Source organism: Ctenocephalides felis, unplaced genomic scaffold (genome assembly GCF_003426905.1).
Source record: "Ctenocephalides felis isolate EL2017-DRISC unplaced genomic scaffold, ASM342690v1 CF-g0.4_SCAFFOLD_01886, whole genome shotgun sequence".
In the NCBI taxonomy this organism is placed as follows: domain Eukaryota; kingdom Metazoa; phylum Arthropoda; class Insecta; order Siphonaptera; family Pulicidae; genus Ctenocephalides; species Ctenocephalides felis.
In genome coordinates this window covers 48,190,462-48,213,609 of record NW_020538040.1, presented here as the reverse complement: position 1 = coordinate 48,213,609, position 23,148 = coordinate 48,190,462, and the positions used below count along the sequence as shown (strand labels likewise).

The 23,148-nt window shown below is 29.5% G+C and overlaps 2 protein-coding genes across 3 annotated transcripts in view; one reads left to right on the top strand and one right to left on the bottom strand.

Moving 5' to 3' along the window:
• Positions 1–23,148, top strand: part of LOC113378841 (sodium/potassium-transporting ATPase subunit beta-2) — a 406,525-nt gene that overhangs the window by 325,179 nt on the left and 58,198 nt on the right. The window lies entirely within an intron of this gene.
• On the bottom strand, positions 802–19,744 carry LOC113378195 (sodium/potassium-transporting ATPase subunit beta-2-like). Its single transcript, XM_026618726.1, has 5 exons — positions 19,741–19,744; positions 18,523–18,692; positions 10,546–10,656; positions 7,487–7,655; positions 802–1,329 (listed from the first exon to the last, which is right to left on the bottom strand). The coding sequence occupies exons 1-5, from the start codon at positions 19,742–19,744 to the stop codon at positions 1,223–1,225; spliced, it is 561 nt and encodes a 186-aa protein (XP_026474511.1). The 3' UTR covers positions 802–1,222.

Below are 23,148 nucleotides of genomic sequence, written 5' to 3'. Positions count from 1 at the left end.
ACCAAATGGTATTCAGAATATCATTCAACAATTTAGCCAATAATGTAAGATGAAATACAGATGATTAATAGAAACATTCATAATTTATACACTATAAATATGAACATATACTATGTACCACTTAAAATGTGAAATCTGAATACGTCATTTGATGACTGCTGTAACAAGAACTTGTTATAGATTATAACAATTATAATTTAATATATCTTTTTCATTTTGTGAACCCCAAAAGAGCATTCCTCGCGTTCTTGACACGACTTGTGTGTGTGTGTGTAGTTGTGTATGTATGTATCATGTAGATTGTGTATCCTTTATTATTCAACGGTATGGTGTGATCGATGATTTATCTCTTAGTTTTTGTGGAATATGCGCTTTTATCATTTGAATTTATATTTTAATTACATAACTCTACAACACTCGAAGTAAATTGCTCAGCCTCTACTTTTTTGTTAAATGTTTAAACAGAATATAACCCGAAAACCGCGCAAAATGTCTACGGTAATCAACTGCCACCTATTATGGCGCGGGTTAACGAGATAATCAAGTAACTATTTTATTTATTATAGTTGAACTCTCTTTCTCTCACGGACTAAGTATTTTTTTAACCTTAATTTATTATATCATCATAATTAATTCTTAAACTCTTTAAAGTAATTGTTTTTATTTAATTAATATCTAAGAGGCGGGGATTGTATCTTATTTATTTTATTAAAGGGGAGAGGGGGGAATTTTTTTATGTTGGGCACGGCCCTGCCTTCTAACGTTTCATGTTATGTATAGGATCGTACAACTGTTTTGTGCTTTTGTACGATTTAGTTAAAACTTTAAATTTTTGTTAATTTTTTGGTTACGCGACGACTCGTGAATCCACATTAGACGAGGTGACTCTCTATCCAGTGCTTCCCAAACTTCAAATGTTTTACTTGTCACCTCTCGAATCAAACACTTGGTACTTAATAATAACTATTAATGTGTCGTGTAAATGTGATGTCGATTGTTTAGTGAGTGTCGCTTTGCGAGCGCGTGTTTTGTGTGACGATGGAATGATCTTGTGTCGTGTAATATGTTCGTGTATCATGTAAATGTTATTTATGTAGATGTATGTTTTGGTATTTTCTTGTTATATTTATCTATTTATTTATTATGCGTTGGTAGTGTTAAAGTTAAGACGGCCGATGAATCGTTGTTGATAAGCGTCTGATGCGGCGCGTCACTGCTTTCCTTAGAAGTCGACCATGAGCTCGAAGTGCACGGAGCCCCTCCTGTCGGCTCTGTCGTGGATAATGTTCTGCGCCCATGCCTTGCACTCAATGTTGATCAAGACTCCAACTGAAAACGATTTAATAGCAATTAGTAAATATCAAGAGTGCATTTTTTAAAAGTATTGCCTTACGCATCTATCTCTACTACATTAAACAAAATTGTAATTGGTTGAACAATTAATGCCAATCAGAGGTAATGGATAAGCTTCCATTATATCAAAGGTGATAAAAACTCTAATATGCCAAAATAAATTTGAATGCCCCAAAGTATGTACCGAATTGGTTAAAACATAAAGACCGCGACATGGACAGAATCAACGATAAAATACTAACATATTCAGACCATTACAAAATCCGCCTCGAGAATCATCCAAACTCACTTGGCATAGAACTACGCCACAGCCCTACCAAGGCAATATTGAAAAACAAATTTATGTTACATTAATATCTGTCAATTTTCAAAATCTATTCAAAGAAAATTCAGAAGAATTTGTAGTTTCGAAGTCATATTTTGTATTCTATAGTTTTATTTGCTCATTTCAAGACAGGTCTAAAAATTACTATTTCATTAGAAAAAAAAATTATATGCAAAGTAATTTTATATTGAACCAAAACAATTCTAAATTCAAGATTGAGAATATAAAGTCAGACGTATGATTTGTTAATAAATATTATTATATTTCAACCCAAAAATGTTAATAATTTTATATGGAATAGAATAGACTAAAAATTAATCCTGAAATGTTTCATTACTAAAGAAGTTCCATATTTAGAATAAATGCGCTGCCAATTTATCCTTATAAAATAACTAACTGGTCAATTAAATATTACTACGAATATCTTATTCGATTAAGGATTTTCTGAAAAATTTTATAGTGTCAATTAAAATTTGTATCAAATTCAAAATTTGCATACAATATGTAAAAAATAAGAAATTACGATAAATTATGAAAAAGTACAGAAAATAACTATCGAATGAATTCAAATAGTTACAGAAATTAGTTAAAGTACATTCATGATAAACGCCTTTATGAAGATTTCAGGAAACTCAGCCGTGGGTCGCATCAAATATGAAATTAATAATTTCACGCTTCACCAAACAAGAAATACCTAAGGGAATTCATTGCATAAGATCCTCCTAGATTTCCGGAAATACCTTAGTACGTTATATCGGTTTCATCATTACGTCACTGATTATAACCATCATCACTGAAATTTTTGTAAACGTCATAAATGCCACTATAAAATACTGATTAATTTGAAAAAGTCTAAAAATAACACGATGCATCATAAAACCCGAGCGGAATGCAATATAAAATAGACAGATATTGACTTTGATGGTGATTATTGATTTCAAATGTCATTAGAGTAATTATATAGGATATGCAATACTCGCAGCGAATGTGGGCACATATTAGTGAACGAGCATGAATTGAAATATTTTCACATACAAATAGTACTTTGTCAGATAATACCAGTACATTAATATGCATAACTCATGCGTCATAATTTAATTTTGCAAGGTACATTTATTTTATTGGGTTAATTGACGCGTGAATTGTGGTTGGCAAATTCACATTTGTGGTTATCTTTACACGCTAACAATCAGAAGAGGTCGTAATATAAATATAATTATTAAATCATTAAATATGCTTTTGATTATTAATTATTATCTAACTCATGTTAATAATAAAATATAAAATGGTCAATCATGAACCCTTGCTATATTATATTGACAGGGTCTGCGTTACCTTTGGATCACATTCCAATTTTTTCAATATTTTACCAAATAATTACAAGTTTTTTCGTAGAATGATGCTAATTCTTAATTCTATAACGTTGCTTTGATCTTGATTCTAGAACCTTTAAAGCTTTTTCACCTAAAACAACATGTTCATATAAACCGCATTCCTTGAAAGTCTCATAATTTATTAATACCAAAAAATTTGTTTAAGTAGAATTGTTGGTTTTCCATTTGCTTATATAGGCTTAGAATTACTAAATTTTTTTTTCCTAACTTTTTTGGATGTAAGACAAAAATTTGGCCGATATAGGGTTAATATTGATATGGACTTGCAAGTATTAGAAAGCACAAAAAAACTTGAAATAATTTTGAGGAGGTAAAAAAATTGAGCTTAGTATAATACTTTAATAATTCTTTCAGAAAATTATCTTTATGAACTACGAATAGCCTGCGTCGTTGAAATGGAAACAGTATCATTAAATATCTTGAACTTTTGTGATGAAAATTATTTAGATTTTAATTGGCAATCATTAGTAGGATAAGAGGCTAAATATAATCTACTTGATATGCAACAAATTTTATGTTAAATTATTCCATTCTTCTATTTTACAAATGAATTACATCTATAAAATATTGAAAGCTTAAAGAGTAAAAGCTCATTAATAATGGTAAATAACTTCTTATTTACGATATCCCTAAATAATTTGTTAAACATAAAAACTTATACCGTCTATAAATTATTCCATGCTTCTATTTTCCAAATAAATCACATCTCTAAAATATTAAGGGCTTAGTAAAAAAAAGTAGAATATTTGTCTTTAATCATAGTAAATAAGTTTTTATTTTTCGATAACCCTAAATAATTTGTTAAACATAAAAAGTTATATCGTTGGCATTAGCAGTATCTGCTGACCCGATTCTGAGGGTTGGAAACATTTTTTTTCACCCTCCCATCCCCATGCCATTCGGAACAATCGCCCGGCTTCGATCCATCCCCACCCTCCGTTGCTCGGAAAACTTCGCGAAAATTCGCTTCTGGAAAATCGGAAAACGGGCAAAATCATGACGTCACATAGCACGTCACGACCTACAAAGCGTGTTCTGGCCGGTCGATGCGCTGTTACCACGCGGGCGCGAACTAACGGTTGAATTAGGCCTATATCTTGGACTACAAATGAAGGAACCTCGAACAAAATTATATATATATATATATATATATATATATATATGTATATAATAAAATCCGACATTATATAAGCCGATCTTCTATAAGTCGATCGATAAATTATCTGATCGGTCGAAGAAACTTTACAATAGCAATGTGAGTGGTTACATTTAAAATTATACATCTATAAATATATTATGTTCTGAATATTTCCAGAAAATTTAGATACTCAGAATTAGATGATAACTATATTCATAACATGTTTTAAACTATCACAATGACGAGAAACTAAACTTCATTTCTAATAATAATCTGAAAATATATCTATTTATAAATTCGAACTTCAAAATTTATGGAACTTTAAGGGCACCCAATTAAATAAAATCAATGATTTAATTATATAGTATTTCTTAGAGACACCCATAAGCAACTAAATATCCACAGCAAGGAAAAATGGATTTATTTTGCATTGTGATTATTGCTAAATATCCCTATTACTATTATATCTCCAAATGCATTAGCTTCATAATTTGATTCATCACAATGCAGTTTCCGATAACAATTGAAATGATCCAACTAATTGATCATACGCTAAAAAAATGAATTATTCTCACACCGTTAAAATTTTATTGGAAAAAGTACAGTAAAAATGATGTGATGTGAGGAAGTGATTTTCCTTGTCTCAAAATTAAATTTGCCTGTATAAATGTAACATTCATGATAATAAAATTATATATTGATTTAATCAACATTCAACGCGAGATATTTTTAAAATAGAATATACCGCATAAAAACATTCTATATTATTCACTGAGTTTAAAATTCAATCAATTTCAATGTTGAAAAGTTAAATTTTACACTATTCAATATCAATATTTTTCAATATGAATAAATTTAATTGCAGTTTACGATAGGAATTGAAATGATCTGATTAAACAATTATAAAAGAAAAAAAAGAAAATTCCCACATCATCAAAATTTTGTTGGAAGAAGCGCAGTAAAAATAGTGATTTTTCTCTTTGCGAAATTCAATTCGATTACTGAGATAGTAGCTTGATGGCATTTAAATTATTCAACGCTGTAGTTTTAAAATAGAATTTTACCATCGAGAAATTTTATATGGTACACTGTGTTTAAAATACAATCAATATATGTATTTAAAAGTACATAATACACTATTAGATATGAGCATTTATAATGCAATTTTGTTTTATAAAACTATATTATAATTCATACTATGATTCATTCCTTAACATTTCATCCCAGTAAGTTTTAGGAACCTAATAGTTTCGATTCGAGCATAATGATCATTCTAGATGTTAGGCTTAAAAAATATCTACTATTCGAACAAAACTTTGAGCTGGTCTTGAAAAGTTGTGTATTCCTAAACTTTCCTAAATGCTGCTACCTTGTAAGCAGCATCTTATGTCAGAGGCAAATTATTCGTCACAGTTTTCTTATTGTTAGTTTGTCTCCTAAGGGATCTCTTAAATAGGTAGGCAACGTTTATACGTCTGTTCCTTCTTGTTTCTAGTTTGTTTGCGACGGAACTATTAGCGATAGGTTCTTGGACTAAACTTTTAGGACGTAAATTAGAGAAAAGATAATACAACTTTGTGTAAAACGAGGTAGTTCTTCCACACTTGTCAACCGACTGGAAGAATTAGAATTTAGAAACGTACGTAAGATACATGAAATAAAATATCTTGTAATGATTCGATGTCTTAAGGGTCAGATTTATTCGATTTTACCAAATGAAGCATTTAGTGTATTTTAGTGAGTTTCAAATATATATTTGAATATTGTGGGGTTGATTCTACCGTAAAACAGACCAATGTTATGGCAAGGCTATGTTATGATGGGCTTCTCATATAAAATGGTACTGTCAAAAGGTCTAGGTTGGGTTTTTCTATCTAAAATGCCTGACTGCAGAGCAACCACATGGCATTTAGATAGTATTTAGTCCCATTTTGTATGAGAAGCGCGTAACATAGCCTTGCCATAAAATTAGTCTATTTACAGCAGAATCGGTCTTAAATTCTCTTATTAGGATCCTTCAACGTCGGATAGTGATTCCACTCAATTCTCATATCTAACTACCTGGAAATTTTATATTGTACCTATAAATTTGATTATTATACACGTACCATATCAATCGATTCCTTTATTTTTTATCTACTGATATTTTTTACCATCGTGGGTTTTTGAACTTCTTTTGACTTTAATGAAATATCGATGTTTTGAGCGCTTTATCTGATACGGATTGAATCCATCGGAAAAGCTGTGGGATTCAGACATAAATGATTCAATAAAGCTACTGACCTATGAAGGAAAATCTCTTTGCATTAATAGGAGATCTTGAATATGTTGGCATTCGGCCAAAGGTATTATTATACATAATGAATGCAATTCTGTTCTTTTCATCTTTACATTTTTACGTGAATGGAAATGCATCATTTCATTTGCATACATTTGTATTTGAATTATATGCAGTGTTATGAGCGTATTATAATGTACTATATGATGCGCTGATGATCCTGGATAAGGTGTGAAAAAGATCATTCCTTCGTAAAAACTGATACCAGAAAAAATATTTGCAAAAGCATAAAAACTAGTTATAATGTGTGGCAAGATTTAAAAATATTTAAGGAAACTTATATAGTTAAAATGTTTTTTTAATTAAATCCTTGTTAGAAAGCTCTGTGAATATAATATTCAAAAATATTTCTACGAAAATATTGGAAACAGAGGAGATAAAAATAGGTATAAAATAGCATAAAACCTATTTAATGCTAAAAGCTCAACCTCAAATCTCCAAATGTAATTTTACATATATATCGTAATATCTTTAGACAGGATATCAATCATCAGGAACTCGAAGTACTACAAAACTTTTTCTAGCTCGACAATCTAACTTCTGAAAATTCGACAGGGCAAATCTAAATATTATTGACCAACAATCGTTATAGACCACCGTTATTACTCCTGATATTCATACATTAAGACTAAATATATAAAAATATAAAGTCTCTAAGTTAGTCTGCAATCATTCGTTAATAACCTAACTAAAATCGAAACTTTACAATCGACACATTATCTACTCTTAAATAAATTAATTCAGTACTTTTTTTGTCTGCCTAACTATATCTGCTCGTTGATAATGAGACAATTCACGATTGAGGGAATCATTTTATTATATATGAACAAAATAATATTTAACACTATTTAAGAATATTTGATACCATTAATTTGTAAATATTAATATGTGGCAGTTATATATAATAATTAAGATAAATTAATGTAATCAACTTTTACCTTTCGGCCGCTCAAAGTACACTGCGACTAATGGGCTGAGATATCCTTCAACATTGGTGAAAGGGTAGTAGAATCCTGGGAAACCGCGGCGAGGGATAAATTGAATGGCACCCATATTTTCAACATCGGCTGGGTTCTCACCCTCGCAAGATACCCACACTGTATCCATCTGAACATAAAAAATAGATTAGATGAGGATAACCATTAAGATAATACATTTTCAATTATACTGTTAAATCAATTTTATTACTGGTGAATATGTTACTTCAGAACTAAGTTGATCACTCTCATTCAAAGTTTTGATTTAGTTACATGCATCTACATGCTACATCAATGCATTTCTTAATATGAGAAAATCATCTTATACTAGAACGTGTTCCATATTCTCAAGAGATTCATTATTTAGATTTCATGGGATTCGCAAATTACAGTTCATAGAGAACATTCATTAATTACACTTCATAAAGTTAGGAGTTCTTAAACTACAGTTTGTAGAGTACATAAAATATTCAGTATTTAGGGATAGGATTGCTTACCCTGCAATTTAAATATATTGTAATATTATAATTACTGTTATTGTAAAGTTACAGAAAACAATTTTATTTATAGTAAATGTCGTTTCTAACGTATCTGCCAATAAAAATACTAATGAATTTTTTTATGTGTAACAAACTATTTCCTGATTTAAATTATTATTCGCAAATATAAATAAATGTGAATTTAAGTAAAATAAAAAGAGTTCAAAATATTTTATTAAGTAAATAAGATTTAATTAGGTGTTGTTCTATATCTTCTTTTATTACGGGAATAAAAATAGTTTCTTTCCAATGATACTTCCTAGAGACAGTTTAACGGCTCGGCTATTGCAGTTGAGAATCTTTTATTCAAAATTAGATTTAAAGAAAAAATAAATAAAAATTCTATTTACTAGCAATTCGTTAAGAAACTGATTGTGAGAAGAAGAAATTATGTCCAATTAGAATCAATGTCCGATGACTATAGTTTTGTAAATCATTTTAATTTTGAAACTAACCTATATTCACCAATATTTCATATCAACCACTAATAAATATTATTTAGTTGAAAATTATTGCTAACACTTATCTATTATCAAGAAATATATGTAAGAAAAACTGATAGCCCTAAAAAACACCTTACGTCTAAATTTATTGATTTCTATACCAGAGCCTCTGTAAGCTGATTTTCCACATGATGCAAAATTTGCGCTTCATATCCGTATTCATGAAACGGAATCCATTTCATCCTGAATTATTACACGAATAGGTTGGGTTATATCACGTATTATATTATTAATACAAGTGTTTCGCAGGGTCAACAGTAACTTATATTACGTCTAGATATTGCAAGTTACAGATCACAGAAGTTTGCCCGAACTTCCTTGATTTCAAATTGTTTGCACGTTATGCGACGACATTATTTGTCACGATGAATAGAGTGAAATGATACTATATTCAAAATAAAATTAAATTGAACGATGGAGTAACAAAATCAGTATTTAGCCAATTCAATGTTAAGATTATACAAAGTTTTACTGTACTGTATTAATTTTTATATGACAATTCAAATAACAAAGAATGTGATAAAGAAGTTAAATAAATATTTATTCATATCTCATTCTTCATTATTCTCATATACAGTTCGAAGGTTTGAGGTTTCGAACAGAGATTTGAAGATTACGAATTATCAAAACAACTTTATTATGATTTTCTTTGGAAGATCAGTGAAAACTATTTTCGAAGAACTAATTTAATAAATTTAAATTTTTAATGTAATTTTTTTTAATACATTGCTGAATTAAATAATGTAAAATACTTGTAATGTTAAAAAGTATTTGTTGAATGTAAAAAATAGGTTATAAATATTTCGTGTTATTGGCTTCTTATTATATTGATGTTCGACTAAATCAATAAAACAAGTTGAATAGTAAAATATAACAAATTCGGAATTTAAATACAGTGCAATATAATTCAATAGCTTAAACCAAATTTAATTTGAAAAATAAAACTGATGCTTTCCCTATCTGCATAGGAAATTTAAGATTTTCTTAGCAAATGACAACACGCGAAAAAATGGTTCATTCAATGGCAACAATAATTAAATCGTATTTCATAATGTTAATATGTATTGTGACGAATTTAAGGGCCTATTGTCGTATATATATTTAATTTTTGACAGAAACCATATATCTTAATCATTAAAACATTACTAATAATTTTTATTATTGAGCATTTAAGACATGAAACAAGAGTTAAAACTAAATATTTAGGTTTAACAAACTGAATTCTTTCAAAAATATTAAAAAATTCAAAAATTTTGTCAGGTTTTGTAAACAAATGCCATAGTAAGGAAAACCAATTTCAGTAAGTCAAAAAAATAAATCTTTTGGGCGCAAGTCATGTGAATGCAGATTGGACCTTATTCAATATATAAACCTATTTGTTAACAATATATTTGATGAAATTTATAGTGTAGTATATGTAATTTGTTCTATATATTTATAGGAAAAAATTTGAATTAGCAGTAAGTTTGTATAGAGTATAGCGGTGCTTAAAGGTCCGCGGATAAAAATGTCCATCACCAATTTCTCAAAAACAAAGTTAGAATTTTTTAACAACAATATCTGAAAGTAGTGAGAATAAAATTATAACCAGCCATCACCTTGATTCTTACAACATTGCTATCGGTAGATAAACGCCAATGTTTGAAAATGCACAACAAAAGTATTTTCTTTCGTTGTTAGTTTTTTTTTATTGTGAGCACTGTTGTTTAGTTCACAAGACCTTAATATAATTGTTAAATATAGCTTATTTAAATTTTTTGAAAAACAACAAAAAAACATTTCAACTATGGAGGGAGTTTTACTGAACATAGTCAGATGGTTGTTTTATTTGATATGTGTTATTTGTTGTGATATAATTGGTTTGGTTTTCACAATATAGTTGTTCAAAATTTGGGCTCTTCCCTACCCTATGACAAATCGAATTTGCAATTAAGTTGAACATAAATTTAATAATATATTAATTAAAATTTTAACTTACCGTTTTAGGGTTGCGTCCTCGTTCGCTAGCGATGTGGTCTTTCAAGTCTTTTGGCATTTTCTCGGGAAGAACGTCGGTGCTGTTATAATATTGCGGTTTCCAGCCGTAAATCTTAAAATGAAAAAAAATCACGTGAAATAATTTAGGTCCATATAAATAGAATATATACGATAGCGTGTGTTAAAACTATGACGTACTTGAGTTCTATAATTTGACCACTTATTACGTTGACATAGTTGCGTGTTAACGTATAAAACGTTTAAAAATAATTTCGATGATATCTAGTGTCATACGTAGAGACATGTACATTGAAATTACAATATATGTTAACAAGGTACAAATTTTTCTACTAATACAAGTACACAATTAAACGGAGTAATTATATGTATCAATTCACACTGAAACTACTACTAGAAAGACAAATGAAACTGAAAAAGAATTAAAAAAATAGAAAATAGTAAAAAATTAGGATATGTGTTTTGCGTTAATTCAGAGATCATCCTTCTATTATAATTCACAATAAAAAAGTGTTATTAACTAAATATATAACTAAAGAAAACTTCAAGAATTGGTTCAGATCAGAAAATGCTTTTCTACTGATATCTAAGGTGTAAAGTTCCAAGAAGTGGAAAGCAATATGTTTTAATATCTTCCAATGCTGAAGGCAATTTCTCTCAGCTCAGAATATAACTAGCAATATACTACTCCATACGCAGAATTGCAAACCACACAAAAAAGTTTAATCTCACAGATATCTTCCTTCACCTGTGGGAAGTGAAATAAATGTGTTTCCGTTTAGGGTATAAAAACATTTATTACGTGTTCAAATTAAATACGATTCGAATAACTTTCAAAATGAGGTATTTAGAATACTATATTGCCGTAACCTACACGAGGTTCACGTATATCACCTGCGCTTTAATAAGGAATATACATAGTTTCTTATATATAAAACTATTTATAGGACGTTTAAATTGAGCTTAAGAAGACACTAAGTTCTATGTGATTTACTTCTTTAGAACACGAAAAAGTAAAGTAAAATCATTTAAAATATATTTATGCGATAGCAAGGTAATTAAGATTATATTTTTTTGTTTATTAAATCAAAATTATAAAATTTTCTCCTTGATACTATTCATTTAATTATTTGCTGTTATTTGTGATTATAGTAAGAATATTTTTTTTATTGCAATATACCTACTGAATCATGTATAAATCTCGACTTTCTTTTATTACGAGTTTCGTATCCTATAAGTAGAGTTACTTTATATTGGTTATCATGAATTTATATTTTATTTTCAATACATTTTATTGGTAAAATAAATCATCGGAATATATTTACTCTTAATAATTATTTTATTGCACAATATTCTGATCAATTGTACTTTATATGTAACAAGGTAAAAAATAAAAAGCAAAAAGTTATATCTAGTTAGAAGTTCTAAAATAATTTAGAAAGTTATGATAAAGGTATGTATAAGCAAGTATGTTAAAACTTTCCTCAAATTTACTCTATTAATGTATTGCCCACATGTAAGTTCAACATATACAAAAGAAGTTCTTTTTATATATATTTGGAATATCAATGAGAAATTAAGGGTCGTTTTACGGATACTCAAACCCAAACCCAAAGCCAAACGTATGTATTATCTCTATAAGATAAATTTATTATTACAATTTTTGTAATAGTGATAAATTTTTCTTATACATGTAGCAATGCCGGGTAAGGGTTATTTTCATTCGGAAATATTGTTATCTATATTTTCAAGTGAAAACAGATGTCACTACTGCTTCAAATCAGGCTGCTCGAAGCGGGTATCAAACCCAGGCCCTTTGATTGAAATCCCGTACCTCTAATCAAGAATACTAAGTTATAAATCAGAAATTGGGGGTCCTATAATTTGTGGTGATTATGATGATTTGACTCAACTAACTACGTCGATCTTATAGATGGTAACCCGAGTAGTTATCCAATCTCTATATGATAAACTTCATACTACAATTTTTGTAGTGCTGAATTTTTTTTATTGATGCAGCAATTCCCGGTAAGGGCTATTTTCACTAAACATTTGCTCTTATATTTTGAAGTAAAAACCAGTGTCACTTCTGTTTGACATAGGGCTGCCTGAGGCGGATAAAATTTGGAAACTCTTGCACTATTCACTAATGTTGAGATGTAAGATTAGAAACTAGGAGTCCCATACGTTGTGATGATTTGATTTAATATAACTAACCACGTCGATTTTGTAGATGTAACCGAAATAGTTATCCTATCTCTATGTGATGAATTTGATTACTACAATAATGATGCATTTTTTTGTACATGCAGCAATACCAGATACGGGCTATTTTCACTTGGAAACAAATTGTGATCTATATTTGAGATTGCAAATTTAATTCTTAAGGGGCACACCAAGTGTGACAACCTAAAAAAAAGCCATTTTTGGGAATTAAAACATAAAAAACTAGTGAATCCATGTATTAAAAATTTTAAAGGTTTATTTAAACATGTTTTGAGAATACACAGTAAAATTTTTAAATATTTTTGAAATGATACGCGATCTCTGGCGTCGCCGAAAAAATGATCGTTATACTATATACTATATATTCTTTTTTAAATGGTTGTAACTCAAAAACTATTTAAGATATCGATTTAAAATTTTAGTATGTTGTTTTTAAAGGTACAACCCATCGAAATATGGAAAAAATAAAATTCGATTTTTTGAAAATTTCACACTAGGTGTGCCCCTTAATTTGAAATCGAAATTAAGAGTTCTATAAGCTTTTGAGATGATTTGACTTAACTAACTACGCCCGTTTTATAGGCGGTAACACAAATAGTTGTCCCATCTCTATATCATAAGTTTCATTACTACAATTTCTGCAATGATGATTTTTTTATTGTTGCAGCAATGCCGGATTATTTTCACTTGAAAACATATTGCGATCTATATTTGTCACAATGGCTCGACATCAGGCTGCCCGTAGCGGGTATCGAATCTAGGACCTCTAGGAGTGTTAAAAATTACGTACATTTTAGTGTACATTTCAGTACTATTTTTAGTAGTATATTTCAAATGTATAAAAGTAAACCAATTAAATAGGAGTGCAAACAATGCATTGCAACTCCAGTAGCTATAATTGTAGAGTCAGTTGCAAAGTATTTTTCCTATTTGAATAGGTTGAATACATTATATACAAATTGCTAAATGAAAAGCAAAGATTATAAAATATTATTATGGCCGTTGTAATGAAGGTTTCCGTTGCCTGATTTATACGGAAGCTCGCAGCCATAGCGCAGCGTGACTGGAGTTAAGCTGCCGGGGGTCTGGTCTCTCCTTTTAGTGAATACATTATTAAGAGTTCGGAAATAGAAGTGTGGCCTTGAAAGAGTACGGCCGGATTGCAAATGTCAAAAGCCGGTGTGTCGTGTAGCACGCATGCATTATATATTAAGGTTTGTATTAGATTAGGCCACTATCACACCGAGGGTTTCTTCTATCTTCCGGTAGGTTCATACTATGTGTGTTAGTGGTTACAAAGAGTAAACAACGAGTCAATCGATTTCAAAGTACTATTGTGGAAAATTTCCGAACAAGGCATTATGATTGATTCATTCTTCTGTGGATAACAATACAAAAAGGAAATCTATAAGCAAAATGGATTGTTTTGATATTAATGGAGCCGGCGATATCAAAACGAATTTAATTACCTAACCATGGGCGAAGTTCAACAAAACAAAATTTTATAAGGTGCAAAACCGACAATATGTTATGTAAGTAGCTTTTTTTAATTTATTTGAACAGCGATCAGAACTTATGGGTTCTATGAGTTGTTGTGATTAATATGTTACAAACTACGTTTGTTTTATTATAGATGACAACCCAAACAGTTGTCTCATCTCTATGTGCTGAACTGTTATTATTACAATTACCTTAACAGTGATGCATTTAATTGGTGCAGCAATGCCGCATTAGGGCTGTTATTACTTGGAAACATATTGCTTTCTATATTTCCAAGTAAAAATCGTTGTCACTGCTGCCTGACAACAGGCCGCTCGAAGTGGGTATCGAACCCGGGACCTCTGAAACAAGTCCCGTCGCTCCTAACCGCTTACTCGCTTACCTACGGGCGAGCCCTATGTAAGTAGTGACTACGGTTTTTACTTGGAAATATAGGTAGCAATATGTTACAAAGGGAGTGAGGCAAAGCTGCATCATACTGAATCATAAGTCAGCCCTATTAGATAAATTCTAATACTAAAATATTTAAGTATAGATGGATCAACTGTTGGGTTACCATCTAGAAATACGAGGTGAGGAAAAGTTTTAGCCTAACAGCTTATGCGACGTAAAGTTCTGATTTCTGTTATATAAATATTAAAAAACATCTAATCAGTAGAGCATCTTAAAAAACTTCTGCATTAATGAAATATTCGCCCAATTACAGTTTTTGTAATAACAATTTGTCACACAGAAATAGGACAACTGTTTGGGTTGCCATCTGTAGAATAGACTAGTATTAAATATAACATAAGTCAAATTAGCACAACAGTTTATAGGACTCAAGTTCTGATTGCTGTTCAAAAAAGTTATGTACGAACAATAAAGTCTGACCCAGGGCATTTGAAATAAAATGTCATAAAATAAAATGTAATCAAAAATCACTTATTCAGAGTGGATTACCGATTAGAACTCTGGGGCCTTATCAAAACATCTGGGGCCTTATCAAAACATCTGGGGCCTTATCAAAACATACTAGATTCGATATATCCTTAGGCTACAGCAATAAAATAATTCTAATGAAGAATATGTTAAACATAGATAGGCCAACCGTTGAATAGCATTCTAAAATAAGCTACGTAGTTAAGAAATATCATCATAACAGGTCATAAGACTCGTGAGTTGTGATTTCTGTATAATAAAAAACAACAACTTACAGGCAATTTCATACTATATGGCATTTAATATGAAATTGCCTGTATGCTATAAATGCAACCTGAAAATTTGCCTTAACAGTTAGATTTGCCATAGACTATTAATAAGATTTAAAGTTACATACTATTTCAGAGTAAAAACACGTTTGAAAATCTTCAAAATTCTCGACTAATATCAAGTGAACTAAAGAGAGATTTCACCAGGCAATGCAAATTTCTAATAAAATAAAGAACTTTTCAGCTTGTTAATTTCACACGATTATTTGAAATAGCTCCATCATTCAAGCAAATCTGCTGTATCAAATCAAAGCAATTGAACATGTATGAAATACATCAGATTTGATGTTAATAATTAGATCCTTAACGTGAAACTGCTCATTTTTTGAGTAATTTTTTACTCAACGCACATCATTGCTTATTTTAGAAGTTCTAGTAAGAAAACCTGAAAACTAAAGGAAAAAAGCTCTCATCTCAAAAAACTTCAAATATCCTAGTACTTGATAAAATATATAAGGAATATTGATACTTATTACAAAGAGGTGTTTATAATTGTATAAGAGAATGAAAAAACAGTAAATTAATAAAAACTGTTTCATGAAAAAATAAACAAGTGGAAAAAATGTGAAAACAGAGTAAACATGAATTTCCTTAAGGCAGAGGACAATAAAGTGAAAAAAGGTACAATTTACAGTAAATAGTAGATGAAAGTATACGCGAAAAGCAGGCAGAAAAAAATAAAGTGGTATCAGACTTTATCATGTTTAAAAATGTTTCCAAATCGAGGGCTTCTTATAAGCCATCGGTCGTCTACAGACAATATATTTTATTTTTATTTTTAGATAGAATTACGAGCCTTACAATACGATTAGATACATTTACAACACAAATATCATCTTACCATATAACAATTAACATATTAAAAAAATAGAAATCCGAAAATGAATCGCAACAACAAGAGCGCACTCTTCATAGCGTAGTTGAAAAAGAAAAACTTTAGATATTCTAGAAAAAATTATTTTAAGAGCAGCTATTAAAGTTTTCATAAAATCATATTTTTTGTAACAAACCTACACAAGTTAAAAAAAGTAAGTTTGCTAATAAGTTTCAATCATCCCAACTATTTCTATCACAACGACCCCTTTTTCCATAATGTACGTTGTAGATATCACATCAAAGTGTTCAGATTATATACCTGTCCATTATAACGAAATATATTCATATTTCTAGATATAAATGACGTAGTATTACGGTATTATTGTGATGCTTCCAGATATAAAATGAAACTAACAAGCGAGCTTTTCCTTCACGATAATGGTTCTCATGAATAATTGAAGAAAAAGCGCAACGGATAGCTCATATTATAAATACGCCAGCTGAATATAGAGCATACCCCCATATCTAGTTATTGGAAATATTTTACAATTGAAGTTATATTTTTCTAATAGAACTTTAATATTAATGGTACATACTAAATTGCAAAATCAATGATAGTATTCTCTATTCAACTACAGGCGACATATAAAGGATAGATATAGAAGATTTAGGATAAAATAACAGTTTTTTTTCAATGTAATATATCTTCCCGTCGCAAAAGTTAGAGTCTTGGTCGTTACCTGACTTTCCAGCTACTTTATCCTACAATTTCTGATTATTGATCTTCTAGAATAAAATTTCTAACCCAAAGTGGGGCATCAACGAATAGTTTTATAACACATCATTTAAGGTTAATTTTTGCTTATTTATTAAATTTATTCATTTCTATTTTATTTTAAATCCATCTATTTAATAAGAAAATATTGTACTTTAAAATTTACACATTTATAACATGAAAGTTAGAGTTACTAATAAAATACACTAAGTTTCTATATTTCATATCTTGACTTAATCTTAAATAAAATATTGTTTTTGTAAGATATAGTAACAGTTCTTTTTTCAGTTGGTAATGTACTATTTCTATTGCAGTTTATTGAGAATGTGGTTTTCTTGATTTGATAGAAAATATTTGATCATATATCCAATTCAAAATTCGCTCATAAGTATTCAAAAGTATATCTACTTTTTCACTAATAAATGGACTTAACTAATTTAAATAAAAATCATTGTTATCTCGAATGAAGAGAATATTAGACTTGAATCGTTAAATTGCAAAAAGTAGATTTGTTAGCTCCATCTATTAAGTGTTACTAAAGTTTAATTTGTTTACTCGTTAGATTAATTATTATATATTGCAATTATAAAGCTTGTGAAAAAGAACCTATACGCATTAAGAAACAATAAAATATTATAATAAAGATGTATTTTTTCATTGCTTGTTAACTTGGTCAATAATTATGATTAATAATTGATAATAAAGATTATATTTAACAAATAATTTATGATATTTATGATGATAATTATCATAAACCGTATCTAACAATAAGAGAAAAAATCATAAATTACAAGTTTACTATGTCAGTTAATTATTTTTGAAATCGAGTTATTTTCGTTGAGTTTTTTGTATTGGTTGTAAGTTACGAGAAAAATAGAGCGACATGATATAAATTGAAGTTTTTTTCAAAAGTATTGAAAATATTTATTTATTTATTTATTTATTTATTTATTAGACGCCAATCGGCTATATACAGTAAATTAGATAGAGGTGTGTAAGTACTTTGTATAAAAATGACATAATTTTGTTTGAGTTTATTAAAATTTGTTTGCACTAACATGCAAATATACATGTTAAAGTAAGCATTTATGTTAAATTCATTTTACTAAATGCCAGGGGAAAAAAATTCAATCAGCGAGCTAGATCCGGTCCAATTAATTTATCCAGATCGACGCCGATCAAAACATTGAAAAAATATGTTTGCTATAATACACATATAGATGCTATGAATACCCTTTTCCAGTAGTTATTAACGAGTGTTGATTTTATATTTTTGAGAGACATTGCGATAAAAACAAACATGTTGATGAGTAATGGCTAAAATGAGCATCGGGCAGTGTAAAATATACTAAGTTCTTATAACAAATTATTCGAAATCGGTGCCTTTTCTTACCTTATTGAGTTTCAAAAATATGCAAGGCGCGCTTCTGTGGAAGTTGTACTGGTTGTCGGCCGTGCATGGCGACCAGTTGTCAACGGGCACGTCGCATACTTTGCCTTCTTGAGGATAATTATTGTAATCACAGCTTACACGGTTCTCTACATTTTCATTCTTTCGGTATTCTGAAATAATAAATAAAGAAACAGTTAGCAAAAATGTTTTCATACATCAATATAACACAAATATCACTTTTTCACTTAAGACATCTAATTGACATAAGTATAAATACAATTCAGAAGACTGAAAAACAGTTTTCCATACACAATATTCAGAATTATAAACATTGCAACTTCTTTGAAGAAATTGCCAGAATTGGCAATGGATCACTCAGAGTGAGAACTATTGATATATTAAAATCTAGCACAATAATATCATATGTATTAGAGATGGGCTTATCATATCCGAAGCCGGATCGGTTATGATTTGACTCCGCTTCAGAGAGGAGTTATATCCACTTAACAACTCCATGACTCCGACAACTTTGAAAACATAATTGGCACAAATGTGTTCTCTAGTGTGGTGTTATCTAATAAGGATTTATTAAGACTTTGGAAATACTTTACAAATAGTTCAAACATTTTTGTTCATTTTTTATAACAATTACGATTTTATGCATTTCAATATGCATACAAATCTCAAATTGACAAAAAACTTGGGAATCAAAATCAATTTTGTAATTATTTTTGAAGAGATTTTTTATATGAATAATGCAGTGAACTTTATATATGAAGTAAGAACAAATCTTTGTGTATAATATTTTTCACAAAATAATAATACCTCACATTCTTTTATTATTTCCTTTTCGAGAATTAATTATACATCAGGTAGTTTGATTAGCATTCTATTACTTTTACACAATTATAAAATCATAATTGTGTAAAAGTTATAATATAATACTGAATATTTTTTAGCTGGTTGTATACCATTGAAACAGCTCATTTACGGACACACATTATCGTATACAGAATGCAGAATACAAAATAGCATTATTTTGAGACATTATATACCTGAAAAGTCCTAAACCTGGATGTAAGACCACTTCTTTCGACCTAAATCTTTGTATTAGTAAAAAATCTCGAGCAAATATCTGCACATGTTAATTCGGATTCATTCCTCGGATTCACTCCAAGGGAGGAGTTATATCGGAGTGGTAACTCCGGAGTGAGTTACCCATTTCTAATATGTTTATAATTGAGAGTGTGTGTTGAGCGAACGAATTAAGCCAAATAGCTCATAGAATTTTGTATTCTGATTGATATTAAAAAAAGTTAAGTTTGTGATAGACAGTGGTTTATTGCATAAAAAATTCATGAATCAGGTTTCATGAAAAATGTAGTTAATTCAAATCTTTGTTTTGTGATCACTTTTGACAACATAATTATAACCTAACCAAAGCAATATAAGTCCAATACTCATAAAATCTAGTAGTCGCCTTTATCAAAGATGTAATTTTAGATTATTATTGGTTTGTAAATGGATATTTGAATCTATTGAGATTGCAAAAAATAAGATTGTAATGAAGTTACGAAGATACCTTACTAGTGAAGAGTACGTTTACTTATTCTTTTTCGTTACCTTGCAACAATTTTAAAATAAGTCAATAAAATAGTAATTAAATAAATAATTATCTAAATTGCATTTATTGCATACATTTTATATGTATTTTAAGTAAAACTAACAATCATTAAAGAAATATCTGAAGATTTAAAACTGTGACATTCAGTCACTTCTAGAGGTCTATTAAAAGCTTATTACGAAGAGCTTTTTCTTGAAGCCCGGCAAATTACAGAGATTTCCTAATAAGAAAGTCCTCATAAAATTATATGGGTTTTATATAGCATATATCGCCTACGATCACGTTTTGATTAGCCCCATCACATTCCCATAAAATAATTCATGTAAGTATTTGAGAAATTCCTTATATATGGCAGTTATAAAAATGAGCTAGTAATGCAATTTTGAGCTATATGGTAGAGATTTTCTAAAGACTAGGACAATTTTCAATCGATAATGAGCTTATATGATAAAAGAACATTATTTCATATGTATCTGAATGGCATGCAATCAAAGAAACAAGGTAAAACTCAAACTCCCACTTGATAGAATTAAACTTTATAATTTGATAACGCTTCATTAGGTTTATACAAAACAATCTATTTCAACTACCTCTTAGTTCACCATCAAAGCCTTCGCCATTAGAGAATAATCATCTCTCTATATTACATATGAAACAGAATAACTATACGAAAACTTGCAGTCAGAGAGGAGAAGTGGCAAAGCAATTCAAACTATGATTTGTTAAAATTAATTTCGCACAAACACTCTGAACTTATGCGTACTCCGGGTCTAAGAGCAACTCGAAACAGAACATCGGATACGAATGATTCGCGTAAACCCACAGTTGTTCATGCAAAGGCATAAGTTTCGCAAACATTTGCAGCTGAAATCTGTAGTAGGCATTCGTTACATCGTTTCAGGTATCATAGACCTAGTAATGTTCATACGATAATATATATATATAGTCGATTCTACCGTAAAGTAGACCAATGTAATGGCAAGGCTATGTTACGTAGCGTTTTTCATATAAAGTGGTACTAAAAACTGTCAAATAGCTATGTGGTTGCTGTGCAGTCAGGTGTTTTAAATTGGAAACCTAAACCAGAAAAAGCACAAACGTCAAAAAAAAGAATGTTATAACTTTATGATGTGGCATAATAACATATGAGCGAAGTTACATTTTTTGTGTAAAACTCGACTGACAAAGCAAAAAACATAGCATTTGGAAAATTTTTTAGCACTATTTTATATGAAAAAATGCTACGTAACATAGCTTTACCATAAAATTGGTCCATTTTACGGCAGAATCTGTCCCAAATCACGATTCAGTTATCATGCAAGTAATATTAATCTAATGGAAAAATAATTGATACTATTGAACCACTATTATAACATAATTTTATTAATAACATGGTTGAAAATATGTTTTACTCTATAATTTTTATATGTACTTTACGTAGGACAGTCATTATTACCAAATTAAAAATTTAATTATACGACTTTGACAAATGAAATCAAGTATTTAGTGTAACAAATAGTAATGGAAAAGCCATAAGTTTGCAAAACCGTCATACCATTATACTACACTATATTTTTTAACAAATGCTTCAAGATAACGAACAAAAAAAAATATTGTTCTGTATTCAATATGATGAAGTAGAATATAACCGCCTAGATTGTGTGACCAAAAATGAATTTGCACACTTAATTAACACGATTTCTGTAACTTTGAAAAAATCTACATTTATTTAAATCAAATATTATAATGCAGAGAATCATTTAAAGGTATTTGAATTAATATGTTTACTACACTGCAAAATCCAGCAAAGTCAATATAAAATCTAATCCAGTAACTGTTGGTTCGTGAATAAGTTGATCAAACTTTTACAACCGAGAAGAAATTAAATTCAATCAATACAATGGATGAATTTTGTGCTATGGTACTAAATTACAAGTAAATGAAATATTGTTGAGACATTGAGATGAAGTGCAAATGGTATTCAACTTATGAATAAACTTCCACCCAATATCCAAAACTTAGACAGCAAAAATTTTCATGCTTTCTCAGTTAAACTTTTTTAAAGAATTAGCTTTTTATGATATTACTGAATTTTCTCAATTTGATTTCAACAACTATTTTCTTGCATAATCCTTATCCTTTATCTATGTTTTTTATTGCTATTTTATTAATTAAATTTTTTACGGTTTTAAATGAGTATAACTTTCAACCTTGTGCAAGAACTTTGAGCTTAACTGGTGGTCAAATAGATTTTAATATGATGGACTTGATGATGAACATTGTATTAATGTCGTCGAATGCTTTTTTTCAGCTCTTTTTCAGAAGCAAAATTCGTGCAGCTACTATGATTATTATAAAATTACTATCCTTTTAATAGTAATTATGAATAAGCTTGACAAGAGCCTGAAATAATATGTATTATTATTGATTACGGCTTGCTTATGAATAAAATAAAATAAAATAAATAAAGCTTTTCTATACGTCTATAAATAAGCAAAGGGGCCGTGATTAGCGACTAGAACAAATAAGTAATCGTTTCTAGATTAAATTGTTTGACGCAAATCTCAATGACCAAGCGTTACTCAAAGCGGCAATAAAGAACAATACGTAAAGGATGACTTTACGAAGCTTCTGTTACCATTTTGGAAGATTATTGAATGTTACGATGGTTAAGACCAAAAAACCGTGATTTGCAGTATCTATCTATTCATCTTATAATGATTTATTATTTATGTCATAAAACATATATCCGCAAAATGAATTTCCATTCGGAAAAGCTACTGTATCAGGAAACAGCATAGTTTGCGAGCTAGAGTAGATGCACATAATAGCGAGTAACAAAAAATTTTATTTAATTAATTACATTTGATGTGTCACATATATCTCTTTACATGCATCGTGCTCGTTCGTTCATCATGTTTACAAATGAATATGCTATGTGAACGCCCGTTACATTTACATATACGCCACGGATGCTGCGATGATACCGGTACTCTGCGCAA

Excerpts from the sequence above, each read along its gene's own strand:
- LOC113378195 (XM_026618726.1), bottom strand. Across the intron at positions 7,656-10,545 it reads GAGGACGCAACCCTAAAACG|ATGGATACAGTGTGGGTATC; the intron begins GTAAGTTAAAAT and ends TTTTATGTTCAG. Across the intron at positions 1,330-7,486 it reads GTACTTTGAGCGGCCGAAAG|TTGGAGTCTTGATCAACATT; the intron begins GTAAAAGTTGAT and ends AATCGTTTTCAG.